The sequence below is a fragment of the Geotrypetes seraphini genome, chromosome 16, assembly GCF_902459505.1.
Source record: "Geotrypetes seraphini chromosome 16, aGeoSer1.1, whole genome shotgun sequence".
NCBI classification, from domain to species: domain Eukaryota; kingdom Metazoa; phylum Chordata; class Amphibia; order Gymnophiona; family Dermophiidae; genus Geotrypetes; species Geotrypetes seraphini.
This window is the reverse complement of record NC_047099.1, coordinates 18019433-18045578: the sequence shown is the minus strand read 5'-3', so window position 1 is coordinate 18045578 and position 26146 is coordinate 18019433. Positions and strand designations below refer to the sequence as shown.

General features: G+C 41.1%; 1 protein-coding gene across 1 annotated transcript in view; it reads right to left on the bottom strand.

Annotated features, from left to right (window-relative positions):
- Window positions 1-17404, bottom strand: part of LOC117349760 (vomeronasal type-2 receptor 26-like) — a 59014-nt gene extending 41610 nt beyond the window's left edge. Inside the window, exons 1-2 of the mRNA XM_033923350.1 lie at window positions 17322-17404; window positions 3097-3388 (exon numbers count right to left, since the gene is read on the bottom strand). Of these exons, the coding sequence (XP_033779241.1) occupies window positions 3097-3388; window positions 17322-17404 (375 nt within the window). The remainder of the gene's footprint in view (window positions 1-3096; window positions 3389-17321) is intronic.
- Window positions 17405-26146: the final 8742 nt, after the last annotated feature.

The window sequence follows — 26146 nt, the reverse complement described above, 5'->3', positions numbered from 1 at the left end:
TGTGTGTTTACATTGTAAGCTCTTTGGAGCAGGAACTGTCTATACAGTATTGTGTATGTCTGGTAGTGCTATAGAAATAATTCATAGTAGTAGTACCGACAACAATTAAGGTATTTTTCTGAGACAGATTTTGCCAAACTACTTCATGCATTCATCCATCCCACATGGATTTTTATTTATTCAATTTTCTATGCCATTCTCCCCAGGGAGCTCAGAATGGTTTACATGAATTTATTCAGGTACTCAAGTATTTATCCCTATCGGCTCACAATCTATCTAATGTACCTGGGGCAATGGAAGATTGACTTGCCCAGGGTCACAAGGAGCAGTGTGGATTTGAACCCACAACTTCAGGGTGTTGAGGCTGTTGCTTTAACCAGTTGGCCACACTTTCCCCCTCTGGTAGTAATCTATGTGGTTGCAATCAAAGTGGTTTACGTATTTTAGTCAGGTACTTACTTTATACCTGTGGCAATGAAGTACCGAGTGACTTACCCAGAGTCACAAGGAGCTGCAGTGGGAATTCAATTCACAACCTCAGAGTGCTCAAGCAGTTGCTCTAACCCATAGGTGGGCAAACTTTTTGACCCGTGGGCCACAATGGGTTCTCAAATTTGACAGAGGGGCTGGGCGACGGGGGGGGGAAGAGAGGTGGCTGGAGGGATCTGATGCTGCAGGAAGAAATCACTCCCGTGGCTGCCAGCTGCTGAATCCTCGCAAATTTTCTTTTTGCACATTGTACCTCCCTCCTATGTTCTTGGTGCCCCTTCCTGTCTTTAGTGCCCCAGTGCCTCTTTCCTATGCCCATGGTGCCCCAGTGCCTCCTTCTTATGCCTCCAGTGCCTCCTTCCTATGTCCTTAGTGCCCCTGTGCCTCTTCCCTATGCCCCCAGTGCCTTCTTTCTATGTCCTTAATGCCCAAGTGTCTCCTTCCTATATCCTTCGTGCCCATTCCTATATCCTTAGTTCCCCCAGTGCATTCTTCCTATGTCCTTAGTGCCCCAGTGCCTCTTCTCTCTGTCCCCAGTGCCTCCTTCCTATGTCCTTAGTGCCCCTGTGCCTCTTCCCTATGCCCCCAGTGCCTTCTTTCTATGTCCTTAATGCCCAAGTGTCTCCTTCCTATATCCTTCGTGCCCATTCCTATATCCTTAGTTCCCCCAGTGCATTCTTCCTATGTCCTTAGTGCCTCTTCCTATGTCCATGGTGCCCCAGTGTCCTCCTTCCTATGTCCTATGTCCCTTGAGAAAACTTTTTCATTTCAGGCCACCAAATTGAATACATGGCTTGGCAAAATGATGTTAGAAGCTTTTTCTTATTTAGATTTTAGAAAATTGTTAAAGACACATCTATTCGAGAGGTTGGCATCTTAATGCTCTTCTTTTTAATATGTCTTTCTAACTTTATTCATTTTACTTATAAACTCTGTATTTTACCTTGATGTATTTATCAGAATTGCATGTACTGCTTTCTTGTTGTCTAGTAGGCAATTGGATTTTGCACTTGAACCTTCATTTTCTAAGGAAAACTGATTGATTGAAAGGTCTATGCTTATACCTACAAGAGATGCTCTCAAATTGTGAATTTTTGTGGCAAAGTAGTCGGCTAAGTTTGCAGCAGAGGGTGGGAGATCTGTGTTAGAACGTTTATGTAGGTCAATATCAAACAGAGAATTGACTATTCTGAAAAGTTCTTTGCTATTCGGCGTGGGAGAATTAATTGTTTGGGAATAATGTTTACAACGCTTTTCTTTAATCGTTCTTTTATACTCTTTAACTTTTAGTCGCCAAAGAATCTGTCCTTATCTTTCCCTGATTTACACATTTGTCCTATCCAGTTGGTAAAGCTTATTCTATATGTGTTAAATGTGTATTTCTATTATCCTGCTTTCGTTTACTGTATATGTTACCTTGTAACACATTCTGAGCTCCTTTGGGAGAACGGGCTAAAAAACTGAATATATATATAAAAATTTTGGACCTGAACCTCTTACAGAACCACCGTACCACTGAGCATGCACAAGAAATCCTGACAGTAGCTAGAGAAATGCAACCAATTTCTACATTAAAGAAGCAGCTCAGGAGGAGGGGAGCAGTTCAAGAATTGGATGGCAAGGCTTCGACCCCCCCCACCAGCAAAAGTATCTTTAGCGCCCATACACAAGTGGAGGTTTAGGGGAGAGGAGGAATATATTGCCCCCCCAGTCCATCCCTGCGTACCCCCAAAAGACTGACTACACTCCTAGTGCAAGTGTCCAGTGACATACCTGGTGGGGATGACCCTGGAGCAGAGCACGCCTTCCTCTTGCCAGAGCATCCCCCTCCTCTAGGTAGTGGGAAAGTATATGGATTAGTCGTAGGGTTGCGGTCCGCCTGCGTGGACATCAGCTCTGCTGGACCCTCGCCCTGGAACAGGAAGCTAATATTAGAAGGGGCGGGGCCAGCAGAGCCATTGGCCGCATACAGGTGAACCGCAGACCCATGACTACTCCAGTACCCCTGAGCTCCCATCACTGGGGGGAGAGAAAAGAAGAGGTGCCAGCGTTCCAACCAAGACAGCACCCTGGGCACTCCATCTCCCACCCTCCTTACTATGCCACAAGAAGTATGACTCACAAATTTGGAAATATTGTAAGGTAGTTCAGTATAAGACAACAAGCATCGATTAATCTCCTAGAGAATGCTGCAGCTATTTCTCCATATATACAATGGGGTAAAAGGACCTACCCTGCCCACCCTGAAATTAAAGGAGCCAGATACTGTGTTTACAGGGAAAATGATCAGCAAATATGTTCCATATTCTTTTGATGCTACTTGGATGAACAGACCAGATAGTCTTTTTCTGCTGTCATGTTCTTTGTTTCATTTTTAGCAAACCTATCTTTAGTATTCACCACAAAATGTGTCCTGTAAGAGCTCTATTGGGATTTTAAATCATTCTAAGCCAAGATGGTAAATCTGTGCAACTATCACAGTTACTGCAAGTTATCTGGCCAAAAATTACCTGCATTAATGCAGGATTGAAAAACACAGACAGCACAAAGCAGACACAGATACAGCAAACCCCAAAGGTGAAAACCATAGACAGGAACTTCCTGTACCTGTGGGTATCTATAGACGCTTGTAAGTTTGGATATTGCATCTGAAGTCTCTGAAGAGAAGCTTCCAATGACACCAGCCAGCTGGCCCTGCTGGTGACAACTGTATCCAGCAACAGTGTCCTCTTGCCCTGATAAGATAATCACAGCTCCACACAGAGAAATCATTCCCACAGTGCACGAGTCAGTTATATGGAAGCCCAGGGTGATGTTGGGTAATATCTCAGGATTTTGGTTGATCTCATCAACGGCATAATAAAAAGCAAAGAGATGTCGATAGTATCGGAGATCATGTCTATGAGCAAAGATATTATATGTTTAATATACTGTATATTCAATGAATCCAAGTGAAGAAACTTGTTTCTACTCAAATTAATCAAAAATTGACATAGAAACCAAAAACCTCATATGATATATATTATTTGTATATTCAGTACAGACAGGCGAGGACCTCATAGACCCAGACACTAGTAAGTTCTTGTGTCTTGATTCAGCAAAATTTGCTTTAATCTTCACTTTAAAAATATTGTGCATGTCAATTGAAACTTCAACAAAAAGGAAATCAGAACATAAGAACACTAGTCTTTAAGCCCGTTACATTAACGGGTGCTAGAATAGATGTGTGTCTGTCTTTCTTTCTTTCTCTCTCTCCCCTTGGCCGCTGTCTGTCTATTTTTATTTGTTTCTCTCTCCTTGGACTCTGTTTTTCCGTAGCCCCCTTCTGTCTTCCCCCCCCCCAGGGAGCTGTCTGCCCCCCAGCACACTCCTCCATCCAAAGCAACCCTCTTTCCCTCTCCCTGACTGTTTTTCCGCAGCCCCCTTCTGTTTTCCTCCCGAGCAAAGCTGTCTGCCCCCCAGCACACCCCTCCCTCCAAGGCAACCCTCTTTCCCTCTCCCTGACTGTTTTTTCCGCAGCCCCCTTCTGTCTTCCCCCCCCCGAGTAAAGCTGTCTGCCCCCCAGCACACCCCTCCCTCCAAGGCAACCCTCTTTCCCTCTCCCTGACTGTTTTTCCGCAGCCCCCTTCTGTCTTCCCCCCCCGAGGAAAGCTGTCTGCCCCCCAGCATACCTCTCCAACAAAAGCAGCCCCCTTTCTCCTGCAGCACCAACACGACACCCTCCAGCCATTCCTCTCAGCTACCTGGAGTGAGTGCTTGGAGCGCGAGAGGGAACGGGGCCTGGGCGTGTTAGGCGCAGCGGGGGAGGCCCCGACTGCCCCAGCTGCAGCTTCTTCGGCGTCGGTGAAGGTTCCAGCCGCCGCCTGGAACATGTTCAGGTCGCCAGCCCTGTGCGGGGGCAGCGCCCAACCCTCCGCTGGTGTTTTGGGGACAGTCTTCAGCGGCTTAGAGCCCTCCTCCCGGCAGCTACCTCCAGCGCCGCGAGAGGGAGCGGGGCCTGGGCGGGTTGGGAGCGGCGGGGAAGGCCCCGACTGCCCCAGCTGCAGCTTCTTCGGCGTCGGTGAGGAAGGAGAGGTTGGAGAGGGATTGGACTGGTAAGGAGCTTCAGGGGCTGCTGCTGTTCTTCCACCATGTCGGGCCCTTCACTTTTCCTGAGTGAGACATTCAATCACTCTTAAACGCCGAGTTGCCATGTGTGATGTAGTAAGTGCGCATGCCGGCACAGCATGACAGATCAGGGATCAGGGAAGCACGGGCTAAGAGTGCACATGCGCGTTTGGCGTTTTATTATAGTAGATAAGCAATACCTCCGCTGGGTCAGACCTGAGGTCCATCGTGCCCAGCAGTCCGCACACGCGGTGGCCCAACAGGTTCAGGACCTGTGCAGTAATCCTCTATCTATCCCCTTTTCCAGCAGGAAATTGTCCAATCCTTTCTTGAACCCCAGTACTGTACTCTTCCCTATTACGCCCTCTGGAAGCGCATTCCACACGTTGGGTAAAGAATAACTTCCTAGCAGATAATTTAGACAGGTTCAATATACTGCATACTGGTTATTATTCAATATACTGCATAATAACCAATCAGGTTTCAGATTTGGTTTCAGCACTGAAATGGTCATGGCCTCGCTATTAAACCATCTATATTCCCTTCTTAGTCAAGGTACCAGTGCTATGATTTTGCAGTTGGACCTAAGTTGTGCCTTTGACCTAGTAGATCATACTATTTTATTGAATTGTTTAGAATCCATTGGTATCACAGGAAATGTTTTCAATTGATTTCAGGGATTCATAGGTTAAAAGATCTTATCAGGTATTCAAGGATGACAATTTTTCTTGGGAGCGTGTCCGAGCTCTGGACAAGATGGAAGCCTGAACTCTGCTCTCCTCCTTTACTTCAATTTCTTTTTAAACATATCCATCAAATGTCAGCATCAAAACCATGTAAAATGGATGTAGCTACTAGCTCTCCTGCTGGTATGAAAAGAACAAAACCGGATCCACCAACTCCTGAAAAACTTTCACCTGAAAAGAAAGCCGCTACTGGATGAACTTCGTGCCCTCAGGGAATTGACAACTAAACACTTGAAGCTACCAGAGAATTAAAAGCTGATCTGGCTGAGATTAATACTTCACTTTCCAACTTTCAGCTGCGCATTGAAAAGCTTGAAGCATGTGCTGACATTGCTGCACTGGAATCAGCACAATCTCAGAGCCTTATGGACAAACATTTCAAAAAGCTGGAACAAGACCTGGAAGATCTGGCTAATTGCAGTCGTAGAAATAATTTGAGAATTATTGGCTTAAAGGAAGGAATTGAGGGGTCTGACATGACTACTTTTCTACAGAAATGGTTACCTAAAGTACTACAGCTTAAGCCTGAAAATGACATTGATATTGAACGCTCTCACAGAGTTCCCTCCAGAATGACACAAAATCAATCTTCCCCACGCCCGATTGTTGTTCGATTTCTCCGTCTCTGCGTATACTCACTGCAGCTAGAGCACACACTGGATTGATCATCGATGGAAGAAAGATTTTTATTGTTCCTGATCTGGCTCAAACTACTGCCAGGAAAAGAAAGTCCTTTCTGGCTATGAGACCCAGATTAAAATCAATGAATGCCCGATATGGTCTGCAATACCCAGCAAGAATGATTGTTACTATAAACAATGCTACCAAAGTCTTTGACTCACCTGATTTACTCCAAGAGCATCTGGATCAAATTCAGTCCAAAGGAATGGGAACCTGACTGTTCACTGGTGCCTGTCCGGTATCACTGTTAGACTCAACTACAGTTCAAAATTCAACTTTCTTCACTGGTTTTGACTTTTCCCCTTATTGGGATATCTGTGTTCACTTTTGCAAATGCTGAATTCTCGTTGACTTGTTTGGTTTTACAGCATTTTACAGTTTCTGATTGTTTATCTATTACATGTGCTTTTGCCACCATTTTGAATTGCCTTCTTCTCCCTCCTGCTTTCTGTCTCTCTTCCTCTCTTGATACGACTCCATTTTCTTTCACCTGATTTTCTCCTACAACGAGGTTTTTACCATTGTTTTTTCTTTTTACTTTATCTGATGAACCCTAACAAATGAATATTTGAACCTTTTATTGCTTGCTTTTCTTCCTTTTTCTTCCTCCTGGATTTTTGTGGCATCTCCCTTCATATACTCCCCTCCTTTTATCTGTGCATATTTCTTTATCTTCTTTTTATGCCTCAATGTACTACATGGTGTTTGTGTTGCTGTGTCTCCTGTATTTTGTGGCAGACTATGTCGTCATTGGACCCTGATTCTTGATGTTTCTTTCCCTTTATTATTTGTTCTCCAAGTACATATGAACGGCTTTTTACAATTCCATGGCAGACGATAAAACATTCTCCAACCTCTCTTTTATTTCTTTGAATGTTAATGGCCTGAGACATCCCATAAAGAGGAAAAAAAATCATTACTCATCTTAAAAAATTCAAGCCTTCCATTGATTTTTTTACAGGAAACACATATCTCCAATCTCTCCCATTTTTTAGGTAATACTAATTGGCTGACTTATCTGGCAGAGGCTTCAGCGGTCGGTAGAAAACATGGTGTAGCGATATTATTTAACAAAACTACTCCAGTTCAGCTTCTGGAAATCAAACATGATACTGAAGGTAGATGGTTGATAGTTAAGGCAAATATTCTCTCACAGGAAGTTCTTCTTGTTAATGTATATGCCCCAAATGTAGATTCCCCTGAATTTTTTACTCAACTTTTCCACATCATTGCTGAGTTTGACACCCTCCCTCTTATTATGGCTGGTGATTTTAATCTTCCATTAGACATCTGGCTGGATATACACTCTTCCAGTGTTGTTGTACTTCTAAAGCTAATTTTGTCTCAAACTTCCTGCTTAGGCATTATGACCTTACTGAACCCTGGAGGCTACAACATCCAGATGATAGAGATTACACCTATTTTTCCTCCGCCCATAAAAGCTACTCAAGAATCAACTATTTTATTATTTCCTCCTCACTAGTGCCTAATCTACTTTCCACTTCAATCAATCCTATTGTCATCTCCGATCATACCCCTATAACACTTGCATTAAAGTGGAACGTTGTGACCCCCAACCAAATCTCCCATTTGGCGATTGCCTAATCACCTCCTATCTCATGAATCTGTTAGACAGAGGATTGCTAAATTTCTAGACGAATTCTTTCCGTTCAATTACTCCGATTCTATGGATCCTCTACTTATATGGGAGGCCTTCAAGGTCTCATTAAGAGGAGAATTGATTTCTTTTCAAGCGTTTAAATTACAACAAGACAGAAAAGAACAACATCATCTTGAACTTCAAATTAAGAGTCTTGAGCATGACTTTTTTCTTTCTAATGATAAATCTCTTCTTCCCCAAATATATAGACTAAAATACACTTATAATAAATTACCAACTATGGCAGCACAAGACATTTTCACCACTTCCACTAAATATTATATGGAGATGAACAAAAGTAGTAAAATGCTTGCTAACTATCTTAAGCGAAAACGAACTAAAGTACAGATCTCCTCTATTAAAGATTCAGATGGGAAACTCCTTTCGTCATATTCTGACATCTCACAAACCTTCCAAGATTTTTACTCTCAACTTTATTCTTCTGAGATCACACAACACTTGCCCTGTGCCAAAGAATTCCTGGCCACGCTGCAATCTCCTAAATTAGGTTCATCAGACATTGAAAAACTTCAATGCCCTTTTGACTCTTCTGAAATTCTGTTAGCTATAAAACATTTATCTTCTGTTAAATCTCCTGGTGCTGATGGCATTACAGTTGAATTTTACAAACTCTTTCACGACAAACTCTCCCACACTCTCACATCTTTATTCATTTCCTTAGATCCACAAAAAGTATCTAATAGTCATTTTTTAGATGCTATTATCACTGTTATCCCAAAACCTGGCAAAGATCTTCACCTAATTTCAAACTATAGACCCATTTCTCTACTTAATACTGACTATAAAATCTATGCTACTATACTATCCAATAGACTTCAACGTTCAATAGGCTCGCTCATCTCTCTCCATCAAGTGGGCTTTATGCCAGGACGACTTATAACAGACAATTCCCATCTCTTTTTGCATCTTACTTCTATTTCACGTAACGTCAAAGAACCTTGTATAGCCCTCTCCCTTGATGCTGAAAAAGCATTTGACAGGGTGGAATGGTCTCATCTCTTTCTTACGATGCACTGGTTTGGATTTCCCCGCAATTTATTAATTATGTTAAAATTCTTTACTCTTCCCCAAAAGCATCTATAATCACCAATAACATACTATCATCCTCTTTTAAGCTGCATAGAGGTACCCGACAAGGTTGTCCCATCTCTCCTTATTTATTCAATATCGCTCTTGAACCTCTTCTTCTAGCAATTAACTCCTGCAATAGAATTTCTGGAATCCTCCATAACAACATTGAATATAAACTTACGGCTTATGCAGACGATGTACTACTTTATCTTACTAATCCCGATCAATCTCTACCTGCCCTTTTTGATTTAATAGGTTCTTTTTCTCTCTTTTCTGGTTACAAAATCAATCAACATAAAACAGAAGTTTTACTACTTAACACTTATTCTCAACCGGCTTTAGTTCAATCTTTTCATCTTCTTTGGTCTCCCACAAGTATGAGATACCTAGGAATTGATTTATATGCTACTCTGCCTACTACAATACACCACAATAGTGAAAAACTTATTGCTTATATCAAGACTCTATTACATTCCTGGCACCCTCTTCATATCTCTTGGTGGGGTAGAATTGAAACAATTAAAATGGTCATAGCTCCTAAGATAAATTTTATCCTTAGTATGATCCCACGTTTATTTCCAACTTTGTTTTAAAAAACAATTGACAAACATATTTCATCCTTTCTATGGAGTCAAAAACCACCATAAATTGCCCTTAAAAAACTTAAGGCTCCCAAAACTGCGGCAGGTGTATTACTACCTGATTTTCTGACATACCACAAGGCTACAACAATTTATTCTACAACAATCTAGCCAATGGTTTTCATTGTCATCTAACTATTATCCTCTCTGGCTACAGTTGGACACTCCCTCTGTACTTTCTCTCTGTCGCTAATTGCACTGCTGACATCCCACTAAAAACTTCATGAGTACAACCATATCTTCTCCCAATCTGTTTCTTGTCTACTTGAGCTAGATAAACTACTTGAAATTTCTATTTGTACCTCTTCTTTAATTTTACTATGGTTCAATCCACATTTCTTAATTGACAAAGCACCAATTTTTTGGTCTTCTTGGGCTAAATTGGGGATATGGTCCCTCAACGACATCTGTACGCCAGCCTTACAATTGCTGACATTTGCAGAACTAAGTAGCAAATTTGCTCTACCGGCTTCGACTTTTTACCAGTGGTTACAACTAACTAGTGTAATTACTAAATCAAAAATTTTACAATCAGTAGTTGTTGGAACCCCTTCTTTGCTTTCACACTGTTCCCTGCTTATTACGTCCCGAATGTATAAATTACTTATCACCCCTTTATACGAAAACTGACACCTCACTATGTAAAACCTGGGAACTCAATATAGGACACCCAATATCAGACAGGCAATGGACGACTCTTTGGTCTACAGTCCGCAGAACAATTTCCACTGCAAACTCAACCCAATCAATGTTTTTCTTACATCATAGAACGAACTGGATACCCCAAAAGCTACATATTGCTGGTCTCCTTCCATCAAATAGATGTTGGAATTGTAAATCTCTCCCTGGCACATTGCTTCATATGTTGTATGAATGTCCTGTACTTCAATCCTTCTGGTCGGACATATGGTCTCATCTCAGTCAGATTTTTAACATCCAAGCTGCTCTTTCTCCTTCAATTATTTTACTAAAATCCGAGGCTCCTATGCTTAATTTACCTCAAACTCAACACACTTTATTTGATACACTTATTATTATAGCATTAAGACTTATGATCGACCACCCTTTCGGTGAAAAAGTACTTATTAGCATCACCTTGAAATTTCCCTCCCCTGATTTTCAGCGAGTGTCCTCTGGTTACCGAGGGCCCTGTAAGACTGAAGATATCATCTTTCACCTCTATACGCCCCGTGATATACTTAAAGGTCTCAATCATGTCCCCCCTCTCCCTTCGCTCCTCCAGTGAGTACATCCGCAATTTTTTTAGCCTTTCTTCATACGTGAGATCCCTGAGCCCCAAGACCATCCTGGTAGCCATACGCTGAACTGACTCAACTCTCAACACATTCTTCCGGTAGTGTGGTCTCCAGAATTGAACACAATACTCGAGATGGGGTCTCACCATGGATCTGTACAGTGGCATTATGACTTCAGGTTTTCTGCTGACAAAACCCCTACGGATGCAGCCCATCATTTTTCTTGCCCTGGACGAAGCTTTCTCCACCTGATTGGCAGCCTTCATATCATCGCTAATAATCACTCCTAAATCACGTTCCACCGTGGTGCTGGACAAGGTTTCACTATTTAGTGAGTAAGTTCTGTGTGGATTTTTTTTGCCTAGGTGCATTACTTTACATTTTTTAGCATTGAAGCCTAGCTGCCAAGTTGATGACCACTGTTCCAGTTTCCGTAAGTCCTGCATCATAAAGTTAGGAACACTGCTTTTGCCTACTATGTTGCATAGTTTGGTGTCGTCGGCAAACAGTGATACTTTTCCTCTAAGCCCTTGGGTCAAATCTCCTATGAATAAATTGAATAGAATCAGCCCTAAGATGGAGCCTTGAGGTACTCCATTCGTCACTGCTGACGTTTTGGAGGGGGTACCGTTTACCATCACCCTTTGAAGCCTACCATCTAGCCAATCCTTTACCCATGTAGTGAATGTATCCTCTAATCCCATCGATTTTAGTTTGTTCAACAGCCTGCGGTGTGGGACGCTATCAAAAGCTTTTCTGAAGTCCAAATATATCATATCCAGGGACTCCCCGGCATCCAGATGACTGGCCACCCAGTCAAAGAAGTCAATCAGATTAGATTGGCAGGACCTTCCCCTGGTAAATCCGTGTTGGTGTGGATCTCGTAAATTTTCTTCGTCTAGAATTTCGTCGAGTTTCTGTTTGATCAGTGTTTCCATGAGTTTGCACACTATGAATGTAAGACTCTGCGGTCTGTAATTTTCTGTCTCTGTTCTGCAGCCCTTTTTGTGGAGTAGAATTACGTTAGCTGTTTTCCAGTCTAGGGGTACTTTTCCCGTGCGCATGGAAAGATTGAAGAGCACGGATAGTGGTTCAGCCAGAACTTCACTCAGCTCTCTGAGTACCCTGGGGTGTAGATTGTCAGGTCCCATGGCTTTGTCTACTTTGAGTCTTGAAAGTTCGTGGTAGACGCTACTGGGTGTAAACTCGTAATCATGAAACAGGTCATTTTGGCTGTCTCTTATCTGTAGTTGCGGACCAGCTCCCGGTTCTTCACAGGTGAATACTGAGCAGAAGTATTCGTTTAGCAGTTCTGCCTTGGTATAATCAGATTATGCGTAGTTTCCGTCTGATTGCCTAAGGCGTACTATCCCATCTTTGTTTCTCTTTCTGTCGCTAATGTACCTGAAGAAGGATTTGTCCCCTTTTTTAATATTCCATGCTAGATCTTCCTCTGTTCGAAGTTTGGCTTCACTGACTGCCTTTTTGACATCCTTAGATCTGGCCAGATAGTCTTCTTTTGCCTCTCTTTTCTCAAGATGTTTGTAGGTGATAAATGCTTCTTTTTTCTTTTTAATGAGGTCCGAAATTTCCTTGCTGAACCATTGTGGTTTTTTGTTTCTCCGGCGTTTGCTTACTGTATTTATGTAGCGGCTAGATGCTTCGTTCAGGATGGATTTTAGATTTGACCACATAGTTTCATAGATTGTCCTTGATTGTTCTTATGACCCTTGTACACCTTTTTCCTTTTTGTATTTTATTAAAACTCAATAAAATTTCAAGTTAACAAAAAAAAAAGACAATTTTTCTTACAGTTGGAATAATATCTGTGGAGTTCCACAGGGTTCCCCTCTATTCCCGACTCTGTTCAATATATATCTAATCTCATTGGGAAATTTGCTACAAAGCCTAAAGCTCAATTTTTACATTTACGCAGAAGACATTACCAGTGGCGTACCTAGCATATGTGACACCCGGGGCCCATCATTTTTTGACCCCCCCCCCTTCTATATGAAAAATATGATTTTTAGTAACAATCCACATATTGAACAACAAGAGTGTACCTAGGAAAAGGCAGCATCTTAAACACTGCAGTGAGCACTAGAACACCAACACATACATTGTAAAACTAAACAAGCCAGATTCGCACAGTCAATTGATCCTGCAGTCAATGCCAACTGAAAACTGTCCTTTTCATACACACAGAACAGAGATACACCCTCGCCCAACATGGAATAATCACAAACTAAAAATAGAAATATGTAAACAAAAGTTAAACAGAACCGCCAAGAAACCAGACTCTGTATACAATGCAATACCACAACACCACAAAAAAGTAACACATGTCCTCTAATACTGTGCAAAATATAAAGACAGTAGATGTAAATTTGAAAAAACTGATACATAACAATCACAACTTTACAAATTAACAAATAAAAATAAAACAAATAATGAGAAATAAGAAAATACCATTTTATTGGACTAATCCCCATAAGCTCGGTCCCCATCCCCGCAAACCACCTGATTCTATCCACACAAGCCTTGAATTGTTTTATATTGAACTTATTATATTAAAGTATAAAAAGAAACAATATTCTGTACAATTGTCAATTTATAAATCAGCTTCTTCTCCCCATTCCCTCTTCCCCATTTCCCTTCAGCGTCCTCCGCCCACTCTCTCTCCACTTTCCTTCAGTGCACGCACATAAAAACAAGCAAGTAATTTTATATCATTTTCATTCTATTCATTCATAGAAATTAAAGTCCAAATAATGCCAGTCACATAACAAAATATGATTTTACAAAAATAATTCCCTGCATAGTCAAGCCTTCAAGGAATACTAGATGTCTTTCAGCAGCTCCCCTCCCTCCCCCTTACCTTCATGGCCAAGTCAAAATGATCTACCAACAATAAAATTTTAAAAACACAAAGCACACTGTACGCAGAGAAAATGTTAATTATCATTTATATTCCGTGGGTTTTCAAAGAGGTCAAGGCAGATGATTTTATGCAATGTCACCTCAGTAACAACTATACAAAAATAGACAAATATACCCCTCCCTTTTTCCTAAACCGCGATAGCGTTTTTTAGCACAGGGACCTGCGTTGAATGCCCCACGCTGCTCTCGATGCTCATAGGCTCCCTGTGCTAAAAAAACACTATTGCGGTTTAGTAATAGAGGGCCATAATGCAAAATATAGACAGTATATATAAATTCTCAAAACAGACACATTTGATCACTAAATTGAAAATAAAATAATTTTTCCTATCTTTGTTTGGTAATTTCATCAGTCTCTGGTTGCACTTTATTCTTCTGACTGTGCATCCAATATTTCTTCCATTCTTTCAGCCTCCTGTATGCTTCCTCTCCTCCAGACCTCATTCCCTCCCCAAACTTTTTCTTTATTTCACCCTGCCCCCTTCTTTCTTTCTCTCTCCATGCCTCCTTTCTTTCTGTATGTCTGTCTTTCTCTCTCCGTGCCCCATTTCTTTCTTTCTTTCACTCTGCCCCCATCTTTCTTTTTCTCTCCATACTCCCTTTCTTTCTGTATGTCTGTCTTTCTCTCTCTCTTCATGCCCCATTTCTTTCTTTGTTTCACCCTGACCCCTTCTTTCTTTCTCTCTCCATGTCCCCTTTCTTTCTCTATGTCTGTCTTTCTCTCTCTCTCTCTCCATGCCCCATTTCTTTCTTTCTTTCACCCTGCACCCTTCTTTCTCTCTCCATGCCCCCTTTCTTTTTCTATGTCTATCTTTTTCTTTCCGTGCCCCATTTCTTTCTTTGTTTCACCCTGTCGCCTTTCTTTCTTTCTGGCTCCCTGTCCCCCCTTTCTTTCTTTCTCCCTGCCCTCCCCATGCCACCGCCATTGGGAAACATGCTGCTGGCACCGCCACCGGGGAAAGGCTGCCACTGCCGCTATCAGGAACAGGCCAGCGCCGAGTTCTCCCTCCTTGCATTTCTTCCCCGCATGCCAACGAACTCTCACCGCCCAACGTCAATTCTAACGTCGGAGAGGACATTCTGGACTAGCCAGGCAGCGATTGGCTGGCCCAGAACATCCTCTCTGACTTCAGAATTGACGTTGGGTGACAAAGTTGGTCTGCCCCGCGGGGAAGAAAAGCAGGGAGGGAGAACTCGGTGCCGGCTTGTTCCCAATGGCGGCAGTGGTAGCCTTTCTCGGGCAGCAGCCTATTTCCCGGTGGGTGGCTAGCTATGCCCCTCACCTGCCTCCCCTTTGATACGCCACTGGACATTATTGTAGGGATCCCTCTAAGCTGTCTGCCTTCAGACTTTATTAATCTCTTAGCTAACATCTTAAATCAAATTGAGCTTTGGATGATAGCTTTCAAATTGAAATTAAATACAGAAAAAACTAAATTCTTTTTGGCAACTCCCAATGAAAAGATAAAAGAAAATTTGGTTCAAGTAAACAGACAAGAATACAAAATTGAACATACTATAAAAATATTAGGTGTAACTCTTGACAAGCATCTAACCCTGGAAAAACATACAGACCTATTGTTTAAGAAATTTATATCGGTCTTATGGAAGCTTCACACCATCAAAAAATTATTTGACGAATCAACTTTTCGTTTACTGGTGCAATCATCAATCATCCATCTTGAGTATTTAAGATTACTGTAATATATATCTAAGAGCTTACAAAAAAATTCTCAAAAAACAGACTAATTCAGAATACTGCAGTTCGTCTTATCTTTGGTGGAGGCTACAGTTCTCTTCAAGTTTGCCTGTTTTAGCTAAAAAGCAGTTTCTGGGATGCTACCAGATTACATTGCCTCTCAGTTCATTTTGAATTGTTCCAACAAGAATACTCATAGAATAAATCTATTTAATTATCCCTCTCTGAAAAAATGTCAATATAAGAAATTTTTTGACAGAATATTAACATTCCAGGCAGCTAAACTAAATACATGGCTTGGAAAATCTATACTTGAGGCTAGTTCTTATGTTGACTTCAGAAAATCACTGAAGACACATCTGTTTGACAAGTTTTAAATCTTAAATGTCTTAATATTTATGAATTCCTACAGCTGTACATATTTTAATTTTGCCACTGTTTTAACTTTTTTAGATTTTAACTGATGCACTTTATTGATTTTATTGTAATTCAGACTGATTGTTTTATTGTGTATCCCAAAACACTGACTGTGTGCTTTTTTTGTTGTGAACACTTCTGGTATAGCGGTTTATAAGAAATAAATTATTATTATTATTATTATTGAAGAAATGTATAGAAATAAATGCCACATTCTGCCTACTTAGTTGTTTTTTTCCTTTACTAAATTTATGTTGCTATAAGGAAGGTACTGTCGGCCAAATAATGTAGGCTAGATCATTGAATGATTTTATTTTCTTCTTTGTAAATGTTTATGATCATACTTGTAGGTTTTCCTGAGTTTGTTATATATATAATTTGTTACAAATGAATTGAAAAAAAAAGTAAATAAAAAATAAAGACATAAAAACTTATTAGTGTCTGGGTGTATGAGGTCCTTGCCTATCTAGAAACAGAAACATAGAAACACGATGGCAGATAAAAGTCAAATGGTCCATCTAGTCTGCCCATGAGCAGTAACCATTATCCCTTTTTCTCTCTGAGAGATCTCACATGCCTATCCCAGGCCCTCTTGAATTCAGACACAGTCTCTGTTTCCATGCATCTACCACCCTTTCTGTAAAAAAAGTATTTCCTCAGATTACTCTGGAGCCTATCACCTCTTAACTTCATCCTACGCCAGGGGTGCCCAATAAGTTGATCACGATCGACCAGTAGATCAGGAAGGCAACGCAAGTTGATCGCGGAGCCCATCCCGGGCTCCGTGATAGACTCGTGTTGCTCTCCCAATCTACTGGACCGATCAGCCTTCCTCTCCCTGACATCCCCCACCGTCACCCCAAGCTCTTCTTACAGATGCGTATGACCGACCAGCATTCTGCTCCCCGACATCAATTCTGACATTGGAGAGGAAGCTCTGAGCCAGCCAATTGCTGCCTGGCTGGCCCAGAACTTCCTCTCCAATGTCAGAATTGACATCAGGGAGCAGAATGCTGGTCAGTGCGTCATTTCTGCAGGGAGAGCTTGGAGCGGTGGTGGCTTGGAGGCCTGTTCCCCAATGGCAATGGCGGCAAACCTAGTGGCTTTGGAGAGGGCAGGGAGAAAGAAAGAAGGGAGACAGAAAGAAAGGGGACATGGAGAGAGAGAAAGAAAGAAAGGGAGGCAGGGAGACGGTAAGGAAGAAGTGGGCATGGAGAAAGAAAGAAAAGTTGGGGAAGAGAATGGACTGTGTCGGATGGCAAGCAGGAAGAAAGGAAAAAGTGGACTCATGGAAGAACAGAGATGTTGGTTGGGGGAATGATGGAGGGGCTGGGCAAGATGGCATTCTGAGCAGAATCAGGGTTGAGAGTTCACGTTCATTCGGCGATTTTGGTCTTTGAACTACACTTTTATAAAACTTCTTCGATGCCTAAAAGCAGGAGAAAATAGAGGGGTATTCCTCCACCTACCTCTTGCTCTTCAACACCGCGACAGACTGTAATAACAGCATTTACAGTTCAACCTTTTACAGTTCATCAGGTACATCCGCAGCTGTGATTGGGGCAGAACACAGCTTTCACGGCGAAACTTCACTGAGCCCGGGAGGACCACTCAAAGCCTGGCAAAATATCAGGAGAGTAGACGATGCAGGAGGTTTTGCCGAACACATCGAGCATGGCGCGAACTGCACCTGAAATTGACCCGGAAGTGATACCAGCGATGCCAACTCTTGGACAGGAGCCGTTGTACCTTGGGAGCTTGGGACCTGAGGGAGTTTGCTCTCTGGTGAGCTAGCCCAAGGGAATGTGGCAGCTCTCTCCCCCCTCAAGCTGCTGGAGAAACCACAAGCAGTGACTCTTTTTTTTTTTAAAATCTTTATTGATTTTTAATCTAAAACAGTGTTATACTATACAAACTTTATTTCTATTACCTTAAACTCTTCATCCAGGTTAACCTTTTTGGAGACCTCAGTTCAACAGTAGAAGGTTGAACTTTCTAAATTAGAGAAATTAACAATTGTGAATAAGAATTTGGTGACTAAACAAATGACTGATAAAATGATGTTTCTGAGGAAGATAGAAAATCTGGAAAATCAACAGAAAAATTTGAATTTAAGGATTCTTAATTTTCCAATAGCTAGATTTATGTCTCCACAGGAACTCTTTAAGAAATTTATGTTAACAATTGTAAAAGTTCTGGACGCAGAGAATTTATTACTTAAAGAATGTACAAAAAGAAAAAGATTTAGAAGCTGAAACTATGTAATTGGGTGTATCTGCTATTTTGCAATCTTCTGATATCAAAATACAAGGTCAGGCGACATTGTTAGGCTCTCTCGTATTTCTACAGGATAAAGAAATGCTGTTGAAAATGTACTTTAATTTAAAACAAGTCACCTTTTTAGGTGAAAGGATCTATATATTTCCAGATGTCTCAAAATGGACACAATCCAGGAGGAAAGAACTTTTGCAATTTCATTCAAAAGTGATTGCTATGGGGGCAACTTTTCAGTTAAGGTTTCCTTGTAAATGTTTTATTTCCTACCAAGGAAATAAATAGCGTTTTTTAGTACAGGGGGCCAATGAGCATCGAGAGCAGGGGGTATATTTGTCTAATTTTGTATGGTTGTTACTGAGGTGACATTGCACAGAGTCATTTGTCTTGATTTTTTTATAAAACCCTGGAATATGAATGATAATTAACATTTTGTCTGCCTTTCAGTGTGCTTTGTGGGTTTTTTAAAAATTTTATTGTTGGTAGATCGTTTTGACTTGGTCATTTTTAAAGTAGCTCGCAAGCCCAAAAAGTGTGAGCACCCCTGTCCTACGCCCTCTCATTGCAAAGTTTCCTTTCAATTGAAAGAGACTCGACTCATGCACGTTTATATTACGTAGGTATTTAAATGACTTTATCATATCTCCCCTCTCCTGCCTTTCCTCCAAAGTATACAGATTGAGATCTTTATGTCTGTCCCCATACGCCTTATCATGAAGACCAGACATCATTTTAGTAGCCTTCCTCTGGATCAACTCCATTCTCTTTGGTTTAGCTAGACAGGCATGGCCCGCCCTAACTTTCATCAATGTACTTCACTGCTATTACTCTACCTAATCAGCATCAGAATCTGCACAGTTGACTCGCTACACGCGGCCCCTATCCCAGTTCACTACACTACTTACCGCGCAGCAAACCCCAAACACCCCACATTCAGACACTATAACTCATATGATAATCCAGCAATAGGTCCACCCCTAATCCCTCCTCCTCCCCCCCCCACAGATCTACTAAGCCTCGCACTAATAAACAACGATCTCTAAAAATCCCAGCCTATTCCCATAACTTCCCTATTGACCACACCAACTACCAGAACCTACAAGGTTACTACCTGAACATAAGATCAATGAGAAACAAATCCTTACTGATCAAAGATTGGCTAAATGAATCTAACCCAGACCTTGTTCTACTCACAGAAACCTGGTTGTTATCAGACAACGATATAGTTATCAAAGACTGCCTTCCCGCAGGCTTCAAGATTCTATCCCTTGCCAGAACCTGGGGTAGGGGAGGAGGATTAGCAATAATATATAGAGACCACCTAAATTGCACTGTTCTGAACTCCAAATCCTCCCCTAACCTAGAATTACTATCTATCTCACTAACTGCAAAGTCCCTAGCCTCCCCCTGACTATCACTCTATTCTATGTCCTACCAAAAAAATGGAACCTAGCCAAAGAAGAATTTGCTGAATTCCTACTGACTAATTCATTAGCAAATCCTTACAACCTATTATGTGGTGATATCAACATTCACTTAGAGCTAACAGACCAACCAGAAACATCTGACTTTTTGTCACTCATCTCCCAACTTGGATACTTCATACCCCCTCCAGTCAGAACTCACCTAAGAAGCCATCAGTTAGACCTGGTAACATTCTCCACCAATACGCCAAACCACCCCAAATTCTATTGGAAACAAGATAACTGGACAGACTCCCTATGGTCTGATCACAGACTTTGTAACTTCTCCATTGACTACCAACAACCCCCTTACAAAAACAACAAAACAAGAACCAAAAAAACTCACACTACTAGAGGGAAGATCAACCCTGAAGAATTTTGGTCCCACTACGAGACTATCAAAAACCAAAACGAAGAAACAGAACTATTCATGACCTCCTGGATCAAAGACAGCATCAACATCCTAGATGAAATAGCCCCCTTAAAATCCCGCAGAATCAGATCTTCAAACCTAGAAGGCTGGTTCGATGCAGAGTTGCTACTAATAAAAAAGGACCTAAGAAAATCAGAAAGACTATGGATTAAGTCCGGTTCCCAGGAGCACAGAGTTGCCTGGAGACTGAAACTCAAAAACTACAAAAACTTCACCAAGGAGAAACGTAAAGACTTTTACGCCCACAAAATTGGTAACGTCTCCACCAACAGTAAAAACCTTTTTAAACTGGTCAATGACTTCTACAACCTCGAGACACGCATAGACAACCATGAAGAACCCACTTTATCCACCGACACCCTAACAAATTTCTTTAACTCCAAAATACAAAAACTAAGATCATCGATAACAACCTCAACCAAGCCCCACGGAAACTTTCCTATTCTCGTAGACTCCGACACATCTAATCCTGACTCTGGGTCCAGAACGAACCTAAGCTGGAACCACTTTACTCCCGTCGACTGGCAAACCTTCAGCAAATTTTACAATAAATATGCCAAAGCCTTCTGCAGACTGGACACCTGCCCCCCAAACATCATGAAAACCGCACCAACTCATTTCAAAGCCAATATGTTGGCATGGGTAAACCTTTCACTATCCACAGGAAATTTCCCAGCAGATCAAGGCCATATAATAATAACTCCTATTATAAAAAACACTAAAGAGCCATTCAACACCCCATCTAACTACAGACCTATTGCGAGCATCCCGCTGTTCACCAAAATAGCAGAAGGTATAGTAAATGCCAAAATCATCACATACCTAGAAAAATTCAGTATCTTAAACGACAACCAATCAGGCTTCCGCCCGGACCACAGCACCGAGACCATTATAGCCGCTCTACTCGACCACTTGCACTCACTTTTCAGCCAGGGCACTAGTGCTCTGATCGTACAACTTGACCTTAGCAGTGCATTCGACCTTGTGGACCACTCCATCCTCCTAGACTGCCTTGCCTGCATCAGCATCTCTGGCCAGGTCCTCAACTGGTTCCGCAGGTTTCTAAAAAAATAGATCGTACAGGGTATTCAAGAATGACTCTCTTTCATACAGTTGGGATAATGCCTGTGGGGTGCCACAGGGCTCCCCCCTCTCCCCCACCCTGTTTAACATCTACCTCGCCTCCCTGGGAAACCTCCTGCAAAACCTCAAGCTCAAATTCTTCATCTACGCAGATGACATTACAATAGTCATCCCACTAACCAGTTTCACTCCAGAGTTGCTCACCTCTCTTTCAAGCTCACTTACTCAGATAGAACTCTGGATGCTATCCCACAGACTAAAATTAAATCCTGACAAAATCAAAGACACCACAATCCAAGTGAAAGGCATGGCCTTCCCTCTCGAACAAACCTTAAAAGTACTGGGAGTCACCCTAGACAAACATCTTTCCCTGGAAAAACATACTGATATTATCGTCAAGAAATGCATTTCAGTTCTTTGGAAACTACGCACCATAAAAAAATACTTCGACGACACCTCTTTCGCCTGTTGATACAATCCTCCATCCTCAGCATCCTAGATTACTGCAACATCATTTATCTGGCCTCCACGAAGAAAACCATCAGGAGACTGAAACTGATCCAGAATACCACCATTCGCCTTATATTTGGCTTAAACAAATGGGAACACATCACCCCTTTTTACAACAAATTACATTGGCTACCCCTTGAATCTAGAATCCTATTCGTTCGCGTGCTTCTGCTACAAAACTGTTTTTGGTCTATCTCCGAGCTACATCACCCCTCATTTCAACATCAACTGCAACAAAAAGAACTCCCGCAGAATCAAACTCTTTGCCTTCCCCTCCCTAAAACTATGTCACCTCAAAAGGTTCTTCGACAAAACCTTTGCCTTCCAGGCGGCCAAACAAAACCCTTGGCTAGCCCAAATTCTGCTCAAGGCCCCGACCTACCTTGATTTCCAAAAAATACTCAAAACTCATTTATTCCACGCTCAAAATCCCTAATCCCCTCTCTTCCACTTCACCCTCCCCTCCCTCAAACGACCCAACTCTCCCGTTACCCCCAGTTTATTGATCTCCCCCTTCTCGCTAACTCCAATGACCTGCACAATCCCTCCCTCTCATGCTCACCTCCACCAGGCTCATTGCTAGTAATTCTGATCAATTATAATTACTTGTTAAATTTTTGGTTAATTTGTTGTGAATACTCCTCTCCTCATGCTCACCTCTTTATCTTCATTACTTGTAAATCTAGTTTATTGTAATTTCTTATTAAATTTGTTTAATTGATGTGAACCGCCTAGAACTCCCTGGGCATGGCGGTATACAAAAATAAAGTTATTATTATTTTTTTTTATATTTTATGAAGGTGCGGCCTCCAGAATTATACAAAATATTCTTAATGAGGTCTCACCAGAGTCTTATACAGAGGCATCAATACCTTCTTTTTCCTACTGGCCAAATCTCTCCCTAAGCATTGAGCATTATCTGCTACTGCACGTGTCCCCTAATGAAGACATTTTCACCACGCTGAAACTCAGATCCTAATTGGGACTATAGCTAGGCACAAGCACTATTTTCATGAATAAAGGTTATCCCATAGGTTGAATAGATGCCTTCCTTGCCTTTCATTGGATTGTTACCTTGTAGAACACCATAACTTAAGAATACAGTATATCTCCTGTACATACATATCTCCTCCTCTATGGCTGTCATAAGTGCTCATGACCAAACATATACACCTACAAGGGGCTGCTGAAAAGTTCTCAGCGCAACCAACAAAGTTGGGACAGTATCCATTGAGGGCTATGCACTTAGGGGCAAATTCTTTAAAAGATGTCTAAATGTTAGGTATCATTTAGATGTCCAGGAGCACAATGCTCAGCGTGATTCTCTTAAGCATAGATGCACAATGGAGAATCATGCTCAGCAGTGCTCATCGAATTTAAGTACGTCTATATAGTTAGGCGTGCTTTATAAAATTGCCCTTTAGGCATCGCATAGACGTTTTCACATCTATAACATTATTGTGTTGTGACATCATTAGAACAGCAATTTTATGCTGGTTTTATACATTAAAATTTTATGCAAAATGCAGCCCAATTTTACAGAAGCAACATTATTATATTTTATTTATTTATCTTTTAATTATTTATATACAACTTATATACTACATGATTTTTACATTTGGCTACTTTATCATATTTACATTCTGTCCTGGGGGCTCAAGGAGATTAAGTCACTAGCTCAAGGTCACAAAGAGCAGTGAAGGATTTGAACCCACAACTGCAGGGTAAAAACGTAGTAACATAATCTATGACTGCAGATAAAAATCTGAATGGTCCATCCAGTCTGCCCAACCATAAAAGCTCCATAAATTAATTTTATTGGTCCTCTTTCTTAGCTATTTCTGGGCCAGAAACCCAGAGCCCTTCCCGGTAGTGTACTTAGGTTCTACCTACTGGAGTCTCCAACAAAGCTCACTCCAGTCCATCTTAATCATTCCAGCAATTTAAGCCCTCGCCAGCCCGTCCTCAACCTAGCCTGTAGCACTAACCACTGCACCACACACCCTCAGATACTAAACCACATGCTAATTCAAAAGCCAAGTTTATATCCTCTTGATTCATAAGCAGTCATTTCTCTAGGATAAATATCAAACATGGACCTTCAACACTAGTACAGTTCCTCTTTTGACCTCTTTGTTCCTCAATCAAAGCACAAGAAAATATATCTATATTGCATACTAAACCTTCTATGTTTTGGTGTAAAGAGGACTCTTTGATAATAATGGCAAATGAAGTTTAATAATGAATTACTCAAGGAAAGCACATGATAAATTCTATTGCATACTAAATCTAATTCCCAAAGTTTAAGAAAATAAGAGAAATCCTACTCACAATGGCTGTGGCTCAGAGCAAGTAGACATATTTGATGCACAATCTTGACATTATCAATATGCACCTAGATGGCAGATTATCACTAAAAAAAATAGGAATATGTTCAAGGGGTACCTGACCATACTAGGGATTTGAACCCATGACCTGTAGAAGATAGAACAGTGCCTTTAATCACTGAGCCATGTGAGATGATATCTTAGGAGATTATAGCCATCTTAGGGTAAAAATAAGATTTCTTCTGGAACCTGGAAAGGGCAGAGGGCAAATGTAAATGGCAAATCAACAACCCATACTCTCTTATGATACCAAAAAGAAGCTGTTAAGATATTGGGGGAGTTTGAACCTATGACCTGTGGAAGATAGAAGTGGTTCTAAGAGTGTGTCAAGTTAAAGTATGTTAAAAGGAGCCTATGTTCAGCCTATCTTCATAAAAATCTAGAATAAGTGACTGAGATCTAGCCTAAAGTTAAGGTTTGGACATTTACACCAGCTCTATATGAGTATTCATAAAAGTGTATATTTGTACAAAGTATTTATTATGATTGTTATCATAATTTTTTATTATTCTTACTGACTTAAACACTTTACAGAAACCAATAGGAGGAACCACATCCATCTAGCCCACCTGAAGAAGAAACCGAGGCAATTACTTTATTAGAAATTATTTTAAGAAACTATCTCCCACCAGTATTAAGCATGTCTATCCCAATAATATCCCCTTCAAAATACGTAAGCAGTATCTTAGGAAATTTAATATGGCAAACAGTGATTTTTGTTTAAATGTCATTTTCAATTTATGAATTCCTCTCACTCACTATCTCAGGTCACATTGAGACAAAAGCTTCCTAAAATTCTCCTAATGAAAAAAAAAGCATAAAATGTTACCCAGTGAAACAAGTCAAGTCATAAAACTACTTACCTTAAACACACATGATATGTAGAAAACTTTGTAAAAGAAGGTGCTGAACTAAGCCTGGTCCTATCAGACATCTGGATTATCCCACCTAAGAGCAAGTCCCCTCTCTTGAGATAGATTTCAGGTTTACGCCAACCAGGAAAACAAATAGTCCTGAGTTTCTCAATTTGAGTGCCTGGATATTCTACAGAAAGCAACATAAAGACCTCACTCAAAACCAATAACACAACACGCAGAACCATTCCACTTTAAGAATACTGCAATCACAGTTTTATCGCCTAATAGTCTTGAATGATACACCAGTTACATGTACAGTGAGCAGAAAACTATGGAGGGCATCTGTTTTGTAAAAAAAAATTCTTAATCACAGACTGCTGTGAAACCAGGGATTCTTCTCCTAATCCAAATGAACGTGTATTTCAAGCAACTGCTATAAGTAGTCTCATCCTTTCTTCCTTGGCACTGTAATTATAGATAAGAACATTTAAAATAACTGGAAATAAAGCTGTTAATTCACATAATAATATGTTATTTCAGCAAATTCATGAGAGACAATGTCAACTCTGTACATGTTTTTGCTGTAACTGTTCTTTCCCAGTGATGAAGGGCACGTTGACCTTGAGACTGGCAAAAACACTCTTAACCAACACTTCAGAACAAGAGATCATACAGGATTGTATTATGGAGTTATTTTAGAGGGCTAATTTAAATAGATTAATATTTATATTCTTCACATCTCCTTCCCTCTCATATGTAGTCATTTAGGTAGGAAGGCCATTCACATGGGCTACTAATTAAGATGCATAATTTTACAGGTTACTGGTTACTAGATCTTACTACATAGAATGGGACCTTTGCTAAAATTGCATGGGTTGAGGTAAAATAAGCCCACATTGATAACTTACCCCTAATGTTCCCTCTAAACTGAGTGGTTCATAGTCAGTGGCGCACAAGACGCCAGCGTGCCGACAATCCAGCTCCAACAATTCTGCACAAGACAGAAGCGCGCGGGGGAAAAAATAATTTTCAATAGTAAGGGAACGCAAGCTCAGTATTGAAGTACCACCCCCCTACTGGCAGCAATGCAGTTGGAGGACAACTGCTCAGTTTGGTGACAGAATAATTGCACACCAGACGCCAGCGCGCCAACAATCCAGCGCTGACAATTCGACGCAAGACAGAAGCACGTGAGGGAAAAAATAATTTTTAAAGAGCTCTGACTGGGGGTTTGGTGTGGCAACCCCCCCCCCCACACACACACACTTTATTGGTTAGTGTTTGCGCTGCTGTTGGAGGGGGGTTTGGAGGGTTGGAAACCTCCATTATAGAGAAAACGGAACTTTTTCTGATTTTTTTTCGGGAAAAGTTCCGTTTTCTCTATAATGTGGGGGGTTTCACCCCCACACAC